The 10,658-nt window shown below is 42.4% G+C and overlaps 1 protein-coding gene across 2 annotated transcripts in view; it reads right to left on the reverse strand.

Moving 5' to 3' along the window:
* The window catches only part of BIVM (basic, immunoglobulin-like variable motif containing), an 87,505-nt gene that overhangs the window by 20,709 nt on the left and 56,138 nt on the right, over positions 1-10,658 (reverse strand). For both annotated transcript variants that reach the window (XM_040487107.1, XM_040487104.1), the window contains 3 exons: positions 9,289-9,404; positions 8,734-8,817; positions 7,387-7,447 (listed from right to left, as the gene is read on the reverse strand). In XM_040487107.1, coding sequence (XP_040343041.1) covers positions 7,387-7,447; positions 8,734-8,817; positions 9,289-9,404 — 261 coding nt within the window. The remainder of the gene's footprint in view (positions 1-7,386; positions 7,448-8,733; positions 8,818-9,288; positions 9,405-10,658) is intronic.

The raw sequence follows: 10,658 nt of genomic DNA on the forward strand, positions 1-10,658 counted from the left end.
CGCTCCACGGACTGGCGGGAGGGAGCCGGGGCGGAGGGGCGGCTCGCCGGCCAAGCAGAGCCCCCAAGTCTGGCTTGCAAAAAGCGGAGGGGCCTGACGGACTGTGTTCCGACAGCAAGCGCGACTTAGCGGCTGGGAGGTCATAAGTTAACAGCTCTGTTCAGAAAGCGGGAAGGCTGGAGGACAAAGGGAAGGAAAGCTGCTGAGCCCCCGGACGACAGAGCTCAGTTTGGTGGGGAACAAAGGCGCTCGCCAGCGCCATCTTCCCCGCCCATCCCCCAGCCAAAATCCCAAAGAGAACCAGTTCCTGCCAGGGAACTTGCTCGCTCCGCGCAAACACCCAACTCTGCGCTTCTGCGGAGCCAAACCTCCGGCAGCGGATCTGACTCCCTGCTGCTGCCACAGGGCCCCTCCTGAAGTGGATCACCTAAGGAGAAACAAGCTAAGCCTGCCCCTCCTGCCCCTGTGCACCTTGCCTACCCACCCCAGCTAAGACTCCAGATCCCCAGCATCACAAGCCTGGCAGTGTGCAAGTAGCCCAGACAGGCCACCCCACCCCACAGTGAATCCCGCCCCTAGGAGAGGGGAAGAGAAGGCACGCACCAGTCTGACTGTGGCCCCAGCGGTGGGCTGGGGGCAGACATCAGGTCTGACTGCGGCTTCGCCCACCAACTCCAGTTATACACCACAGCACAGGGGAAGTGCCCTGCAGGTCCTCACCACGCCAGGGACTATCCAAAATGACCAAGCGGAAGAATTCCCCTCAGAAGAATCTCCAGGAAATAACAACAGCTAATGAGCTGATCAAAAAGGATTTAAATAATATAACAGAAAGTGAATTTAGAATAATAGTCATAAAATTAATCGCTGGGCTTGAAAACAGTATAGCTGACAGCAGGGAATCTCTTGCTACAGAGATCAAGGGACTAAGGAACAGTCACGAGGAGCTGAAAAACGCTTTAAATGAAATGCATAACAAAATGGAAACCACCACGGCTCGGATTGAAGAGGCAGAGGAGAGAATAGGTGAACTAGAAGATAAAGTTATGGAAAAAGAGGAAGCTGAGAAAAAGAGAGATAAAAAAATCCAGGAGTATGAGGGGAAAATTAGAGAACTAAGTGATACACTAAAAAGAAATAATATACGCATCATTGGTATCCCAGAGGAGGAAGAGAGAGGGAAAGGTGCTGAAGGGGTACTTGAAGAAATAATAGCTGAGAACTTCCCTGAAGTGGGGAAGGAAAAAGGCATTGAAATCCAAGAGGCACAGAGAACTCCCTTCAGACGGAACTTGAATCGATCTTCTGCACGACATATCATAGTGAAACTGGCAAAATACAAGGATAAAGAGAAAATTCTGAAAGCAGCAAGGGGTAAACGTGCCCTCACATATAAAGGGAGACCTATAAGACTCGTGACTGATCTCTCTTTTGAAACTTGGCAGGCCAGAAAGAGTTGGCACGAGATTTTCAGTGTGCTAGACAGAAAAAATATGCAGCCGAGAATCCTTTATCCAGCAAGCCTGTCATTTAGAATAGAAGGAGAGATAAAGGTCTTCCCAAACAAACAAAAACTGAAGGAATTTGTCACCACTAAACCAGCCCTACAAGAGATCCTAAGGGGGACCCTGTGAGACAAAGTACCAGAGACGTCACTACAAGCATAAAACATACAGACATCACAATGACTCTAAACCCATATCTTTCTATAATAACACTGAATGTAAATGGATTAAATGCGCCAACCAAAAGACATAGGGTATCAGAATGGATAAAAAAACAAGACCCATCTATTTGCTGTCTACAAGAGACTCATTTTAGACCTGAGGACACCTTTAGATTGAGAGTGAGGGGATGGAGAACTATTTATCATGCTACTGGAAGCCAAAAGAAAGCTGGAGTAGCCATACTTATATCAGACAAACTAGACTTTAAATTAAAGGCTGTAACAAGAGATGAAGAAGGACATTATATAATAGTGACAGGGTCTATCCATCAGGAAGAGCTAACAATTATAAATGTCTATGCGCCGAATACCGGAGCGCCCAAATATATAAAACAATTACTCATAAACACAAGCAACCTTATCGATAAGAATGTGGTAATTGCAGGGGACTTTAACACCCCACTTACAGAAATGGATAGATCATCTAGACACACGGTCAATAAAGAAACAAGGGCCCTGAATGAGACATTGGAACAGATGGACTTGACAGATATATTTAGAACTCTGCATCCCAAAGCAACAGAATATACTTTCTTCTCGAGTGCACATGGAACATTCTCCAAGATAGATCATATACTGGGTCACAAAACAGCCCTTCATAAGTTTACAAGAATTGAAATCATACCATGCATACTTTCAGACCACAATGCTATGAAGCTTGAAATCAACCACAGAAAAAAGTCTGGAAAACCTCCAAAAGCATGGAGGTTAAAGAACACCCTACTAACGAATGAGTGGGTCAACCAGGCAATTCGAGAAGAAATTAAAAAATATATGGAAACAAACGAAAATGAAAATACAACAATCCAAACGCTTTGGGACGCAGCGAAGGCAGTCCTGAGAGGAAAATACATTGCAATCCAGGCCTATCTCAAGAAACAAGAAAAATCCCAAATACAAAATCTAACAGCACACCTAAAGGAAATAGAAGCAGAACAGCAAAGGCAGCCTAAACCCAGCAGAAGAAGAGAAATAATAAAGATCAGAGCAGAAATAAACAATATAGAATCTAAAAAAACTGTAGAGCAGATCAACGAAACCAAGAGTTGGTTTTTTGAAAAAATAAACAAAATTGACAAACCTCTAGCCAGGCTTCTCAAAAAGAAACGGGAGATGACCCAAATAGATAAAATCATGAATGAAAATGGAATTATTACAACCAATCCCTCAGAGATACAAACAATTATCAGGGAATACTATGAAAAATTATATGCCAACAAATTGGACAACCTGGAAGAAATGGACAAATTCCTGAACACCCACACTCTTCCAAAACTCAATCAGGAGGAAATAGAAAGCTTGAACAGACCCATCACCAGCGAAGAAATTGAATCGGTTATCAAAAATCTCCCAACAAATAAAAGTCCAGGACCAGATGGCTTCCCAGGGGAGTTCTACCAGACATTTAAAGCAGAGATAATACCTATCCTTCTCAAGCTATTCCAAGAAATAGAAAGGGAAGGAAAACTTCCAGACTCATTCTATGAAGCCAGTATTACTTTGATTCCTAAACCAGACAGAGACCCAGTAAAAAAAGAGAACTACAGGCCAATATCCCTGATGAATATGGATGCCAAAATTCTCAATAAGATACTAGCAAATCGAATTCAATGGCATATAAAAAGAATTGTTCACCATGATCAAGTGGGATTCATTCCTGGGATGCAGGGCTGGTTCAACATTCGCAAATCAATCAACGTGATACATCACATTAACAAAAAAAAAAAGAGAAAAACCATATGATCCTGTCAATCGATGCAGAAAAGGCCTTTGACAAAATCCAGCACCCTTTCTTAATAAAAACCCTTGAGAAAGTCGGGATAGAAGGAACATACTTAAAGATCATAAAAGCCATTTATGAAAAGCCCACAGCTAACATCATCCTCAACGGGGAAAAACTGAGAGCTTTTTCCCTGAGATCAGGAACACGACAGGGATGCCCACTCTCACCGCTGTTGTTTAACATAGTGCTGGAAGTTCTAGCATCGGCAATCAGACAACAAAAGGAAATCAAAGGCATCAAAATTGGCAAAGATGAAGTCAAGCTTTCGCTTTTTGCAGATGACATGATATTATACATGGAAAATCCGACAGACTCCACCAAAAGTCTGCTAGAACTGATCCATGAATTCAGCAAAGTTGCAGGATACAAAATCAATGTACAGAAATCAGTTGCATTCTTATACACTAACAATGAAGTAACAGAAAGACAAATAAGGAAACTGATCCCATTCACAATTGCACCAAGAAGCATAAAATACCTAGGAATAAATCTAACCAAAGATGTAAAGGATCTGTATGCTGAAAACTATAGAAAGCTTATGAAGGTAATTGAAGAAGATTTAAAGAAATGGAAAGACATTCCCTGCTCATGGATTGGAAGAATAAATATTGTCAAAATGTCAATACTACCCAAAGCTATCTACACATTCAATGCAATCCCAATCAAAATTGCACCAGCATTCTTCTCGAAACTAGAACAAGCAATCCTAAAATTCATATGGAACCACAAAAGGCCCCGAATAGCCAAAGTAATTTTGAAGAAGAAGACCAAAGCAGGAGGCATCACAATCCCGGACTTTAGCCTCTACTACAAAGCTGTCATCATCAAGACAGCATGGTATTGGCACAAAAACAGACACATAGACCAATGGAATAGAACAGAAACCCCAGAACTAGACCCACAAACATATGGCCAACTCATCTTTGACAAAGCAGGAAAGAACATCCAATGGAAAAAAGACAGTCTCTTTAACAAATGGTGCTGGGAGAACTGGACAGCAACATGCAGAAGGTTGAAACTAGACCACTTTCTCACACCATTCACAAAAATAAACTCAAAATGGATAAAGGACCTGAATGTGAGACAGGAAACCATCAAAACCCTCGAGGAGAAAGCAGGAAAAGACCTCTCTGACCTCAGCCGTAGCAATCTCTTACTCGACACATCCCCAAAGGCAAGGGAATTAAAAGCAAAAGTGAACTACTGGGACCTTATGAAGATAAAAAGCTTCTGCACAGCAAAGGAAACAACCAACAAAACTAAAAGGCAACCAACGGAATGGGAAAAGATATTTGCAAATGACATATCGGACAAAGGGCTAGTATCCAAAATCTATAAAGAGCTCACCAAACTCCACACCCGAAAAGCAAATAACCCAGTGAAGAAATGGGCAGAAAACATGAATAGACACTTCTCTAAAGAAGACATCAGGATGGCCAACAGGCACATGAAAAGATGTTCAGCGTCGCTCCTTATCAGGGAAATACAAATCAAAACCACACTCAGATATCACCTCACGCCAGTCAGAGTGGCCAAAATGAACAAATCAGGAGACTATAGATGCTGGAGAGGATGTGGAGAAACGGGAACCCTCTTGCACTGTTGGTGGGAATGCAAATTGGTGCAGCCACTCTGGAAAGCAGTGTGGAGGTTCCTCAGAAAATTAAAAATAGACCTACCCTATGACCCAGCAATAGCACTGCTGGGAATTTATCCAAGGGACACAGGAGTGCTGATGCATAGGGGCACTTGTACCCCAATGTTCATAGCAGCACTCTCAACAATAGCCAAATTATGGAAAGAGCCTAAATGTCCATCAACTGATGAATGGATAAAGAAATTGTGGTTTATATACACTATGGAATACTACGTGGCAATGAGAAAAAATGAAATATGGCCTTTTGTAGCAATGTGGATGGAACTGGAGAGTGTGATGCTAAGTGAAATAAGCCATACAGAGAAAGACAGATACCATATGGTTTCACTCTTATGTGGATCCTGAGAAACTTGACAGGAACCCATGGGGGAGGGGAAGGAAAAAAAAAAAAAAAAAGAGGTTAGAGTGGGAGAGAGCCAAAGCATAAGAGACTGTTGAGAACTGAGAGCAAACTGAGGGTTGATGGGGGGTGGGAGGGAGGAGAGGGTGGGTGATGGGTATTGAGGAGGGCACCTTTTGGGATGAGCACTGGGTGTTGTATGGAAACCAATTTGACAATAAATTTCATATATAAAAAAAAAAAAAAAAAAAAAAACATTATTTGTAACTCCCTTAATTAGATTAGTTTTGCTTTGGTCTTAACCTATGATCAAAAGTGAAATAAAAAGTGAAAAATTCACAGACATGAAAAAGTATAAAACTTTTTTAAATTTTAACTAATTACCAAAAATGCTTTAAAACTCTTCTATAAAGAAAATAAAATAATACAGTTAGCTTTCCTGTATGTAGGCATGGTGTATGTGTATGTCCAAAGCAGCCAGCACTGAGGACAGGCCAGTCATGCTCACAACACCCATGCTTTTCCCTCAGTAATGTTCCCAGCAGCCCTCTGAAGAAGCATCATTATTATTTTTCTTCTACAAAAAAAAAGAAAGAAAAGCAAGCCAGCCAGCCAGCCTTGGAGAAGTTACTATGTCTAAGATCACACAGCTAGTGAACAGGAGGGCCCACACTTAAATGCAGGACTTTCTGACCACAGTGCTCATGTCTTCACCAAGAAATAATGCAGAACCTCTACAAGTTGAGGGATCCTGAGCCTGAGGTTTTAGCTCAAAGGTCTTTTTCCAGATGTACCAAAACAAGAGGAACATAAAAGACCAGTTAAGTTGGGAATCAAAGAATGTTACCCACTATTCAAGAAACTTGAAAAAAATTTTAAAAACTTGTATAGACAGTACAGCCTCAATTCATAAAAATGTCATCCATTAAAACGTGTGTGGTCATGGTTTTAGAACATGACCACACGTTCTCTGATCCCTCTTTTCATGTAATCCCTCCCCTTAAATAGGGGGCGGCCTGACTGACCAGCTTCTCACAGACAGGACATGCAGGAGGGGAGACTGCACGACTTCAGAAGCCGGCCAGAAAAGGCACAGGGCCCTGCCAGGCACTGGCTCTTGGGATGCCTGCCCCTGGAACACAGTGCCATGCTGTGAATGAGCTCAGGCCACACGAAGAGGCCCCAGGCAGGTGTTCTGACTGACAGCGTCAACCGGCAGACATGCAGTGAGGAAGCCCTGGAGGGGGCTCCAGCCCCAGCTACAGTCCGTCTGCATCTACCCGGCAGTCATGCAGACAGCACTGCCTCGCTGAGCTCACCAACCCCCGGAACGGGGAGAGAAGACGACACACAAACAACCATTTCCACGTCACCCGGTCACACGGCAATGGGCGAGTGGAACCTAAGCACAGACGTGGTTACACATGTATGCGTACATGTATACCTGTCACATACAGATCACATACAGATATACCCAGACACACACAGTTACTCAACCGAAATGAGGAGGGAGGGAGAATGGACTAACATATACCGAATTACCTGAAGTCATTTTTGGGTGCTACCTTTTCTATATTTTTACACAGGTATGCATTACTATTTGTTGGTGGGTTGGTCGGTTGGTCGGTTGGTTGTAAAGGAAAGATGGCTTATTTTGGATATGTGGATATATATAATGGCCAACCAACTCCACATAAATGTGCAAGGGAGCATGTATACTTATACATATATTCACACGTGCACACTTATACATACATGCACAGTAAAGAAGGCGTCTGATTTCAGGAACTTTCATAAATTCACACCACCTCAATATTCATTTTTGTGTCATTCATTTCAAATGGTAGAACATATTCTGAATTCAAAAATTACGTATGTACCTGTAATGCTTGTTTCTGACTCATTCTTTCTTGCCATTCTTTTTCGTCTTCTTCTTCTGAACTGAAAGCCAAGCATATGTTTACAGTATCTATGATTTAATGACTTATGAAAATACTGCTTGAGGCAAGGGGCTGCTAGCTACAGGGGCTACAAGGGTGAGTAAGATGGCAAGACATGGGTTGCCCTTGTTCCCACAGTCTGGAGGGGACACGTGTGAGTGAGCAATTACAGTATGATCTAGTAACTTCCACCACAAGAGAAGAGTAATAAGGACAGTCACCTCTCTCCAATCTGGGGGGTCCTAAAAGCATTCTGGAATCTGGCAATTACACTGCTTGCCCTGAGCCCCAAGTAAGTGAGAGGTCTAGTTGTAGGGCATGAGGAACATTCATGCAGAGAAGTATTCCAGGCAGAAACCGAAGTTCTATAAACATCTGGAAACAAGGGAAAGAAAGCCTGCCTGTACACGGTATAAAAACAGCGGGTGGTGAGGATGGGAAGCATGTGATTAAGGGGCTGGAATTTATCCTCAAGAAATGAGAAGCTAGGAAGTGTTTTAGGCTACACAATGACATTATCAGATTTGGGTTTTAACAGATTCTACACTATAAAGAAGAGATTGAGCATGGTGGGTAGGAGTTCCAGCCAAGGGTAAGACCAACCAAAGACAAAGACAGAGAAAGAAGTGTAGAAGCCACTACGGTAATTGCAAGAAAGGACGATGGTGGCAGTCATGAAGATAAACAGAAATGGCCTGATTCAAAAGCTACTTGGGGTCTCAGGAACCCCTGGGAAAGGTATGGGGGCAGGTAGGGGCAGAGGCACACTCCAACCACAGAAGCTGCGACAATTAACAGTGAGCGAGAGGAAGTGCCAGAGGAAGAGGGGCGTGAGAAAGAGTGGCCAGAAAGGTTCCCAGGTAGCTGGACAGCACGGGCACCGTGTCACACACGGCTGAAAAGTGCGGTCAGCTGAGGCCTGCAAAGCGTCTACTGGATTTAACGAGGAGGACGCTGCGTGTGGTCTCTAAGCACGGTGGTAGGAGACAGAAGACACGGGCTGAGAAACAGGTAGAGACAGCAAGTGCATGCAAAGGGTAAGAAACATGTGTACGAATGATACATCAACAGTGCTAACACGGGGTCTGCAGAAAGAAGAGAACAATCAGCACAAACCAAAACACAAGTACAAGTTAGAATGAAAAATGAAAAACATTCTAAAAGGGACAGAGAATGCATTTTCAGTTGCATTCATTCCCACATGCCTCATCATGCAGATAAAACCCAAAGATTTAAATCTGTCTAAATACACAGACAATTACTATTTGTAAATAGTTAAACATTTACCTGTTTTTTTCCTCCTTCTGTAAAGGTGGCAAAGCATAGAGGTCATCTCTTTGAACTTGAGTAAGACTGGGGAGCGCTTCATCTCTGAAAAACACACACAGATTTCGACACAGGTAACGGGATTTAGGATTTTAAGTCAGGATTTTGACGACACAAGCCCTGCTGAGGAGGTGAGAAGAGGGGAGACACAGGGCAACAGGTTTCTCGCTGCTGACCTGGCTGCCCAGGCCACTGTGGTGGGAAGTAAGCACGGCCTGGAGAGAAAGAGGGCGGCTCCCCAGCACCTCAGCCAGGGCCTCGGCTACAGGCATGGACACATGCCTCATACAAGTACAAAGTGCACGCAATGCATCATTACAGCCGTTCTCTCTCCTTATCAGAGCTGACACCCACCAGAGAATTTTCACAATTTCAAATTACCAGGTCAAATGGACACCCCACTTACCCCTCTCATGTTACCACCTATTATCTGCTGAGTTAAGGTTAGGGAAAGGGTTAACCCAATAAAAAATTAAAAGCTTTAAGCCTTTAAAATTAATGCAATTTGCCTCTTGCCTTTTGCTTTTTAAGGCAGTTTTGATAGCTTGTCTTTTCAAAAATGTTTTCAAAAGCTTCTCTGTAGTTTTTTTGGAATCACTGGTTGCCAAATCCTTTCTCTGCCTTCTCTTAGCCTGTGAAAAGAAAGGGTAGAGGATTCTATTTCAGGGTATTAGTATATTAAAAATATTTCTCTAACTTTTTTCTATAGAATGTGGTTTGTCTGAGCTTTCAGACTGTGGATGCTTTAGTAGTTCCTCCAAAGTGTTGTTTATCAGTGAAAATGTTCAGGTCTCTGATATGTAAAGCACACCGAGTTTCCATCTAGCGATTACTGAAAAAACTAACTAGTATACAGTATTTGGGAAATGATTAATTTATTTTCAGTTTCTTTTAAATATCCTTTAATGTCCCCAGAAGCCTAAAACTAAACAATATAGTTAAGTAAATGCTTCTCCAAAGGATTATATCAATTAACTAATGTATTCTGTAAAAATCACTGTTATGCCAAAACCAATTTCTGCTATTGGCCTTTATAAAATAACATTACTCAGATGCCACCCCATCCCTCAACATCCAAAATTATATCATAAGAAATCCTAAATTATAGAGAAGTATCTTGTAAGTAATGTCCAAGTAGGAAAAAACAGAATAGTCTCCCTGCTTACGGTGGAATATAAGGAAGAAACACAAAACATTCTCTTCCCTTCTAAATTAAGATATAACACTGTGGAAGTGTAAGGTGTACAATGTGTTGATTTGATACATTTATATATTACAAAATGATTACTACAGTAGTGTTAGCTAACACCTTTAATCATGGGGCAGGGGAATTGGGGAGATGTTGTTTACTTTAGATAAATTCTGGAGTTCTTTCCTGTCTAATCCTTCCAAGGAGTGCCTGATACAGTGTATCCTGGATAATTTAAAACTGCAACATGCGAATCTATACCTTTTACTGAGGGAACAAATATCCCCAAGCTACTGCAGATCCTTACTTTTATCCTATATTCTCACTTACTTAGACAATGCCTGTCCAGTGTAATTATGAAGTGATGAGCTGGCATTTTCAACACATAAAAGTCCTATGTCCAAATGGGTGCTATCATTCGGGGCATACACAATTACTCCAAAGTTCACGCCTTTGTTCCAACATTGTTTGAAACTACTTTCAGAATAAAGAAACTCCTGGGGTGCCTGGGTGGCTCAGTCAGTTGAGCTCAGGTCATGATCTCATAGTTTGTGGGATCAAGCCCAGAGTCAGGCTCTGCACTGACAACACAGAGTCTGCTTGGGATTCTCTGTCTTGCTCTTCCCCTTCCCCACTCTTGTTCTAAAAAGGGAAGGAAGGAAGGAAGGAAGGAAGGAAGGAAGGAAGGAAGGAAGGA

This window comes from Herpailurus yagouaroundi, unplaced genomic scaffold (genome assembly GCF_014898765.1).
Source record: "Herpailurus yagouaroundi ecotype Mexico unplaced genomic scaffold, PumYag 164, whole genome shotgun sequence".
Lineage (NCBI taxonomy): Eukaryota > Metazoa > Chordata > Mammalia > Carnivora > Felidae > Herpailurus > Herpailurus yagouaroundi.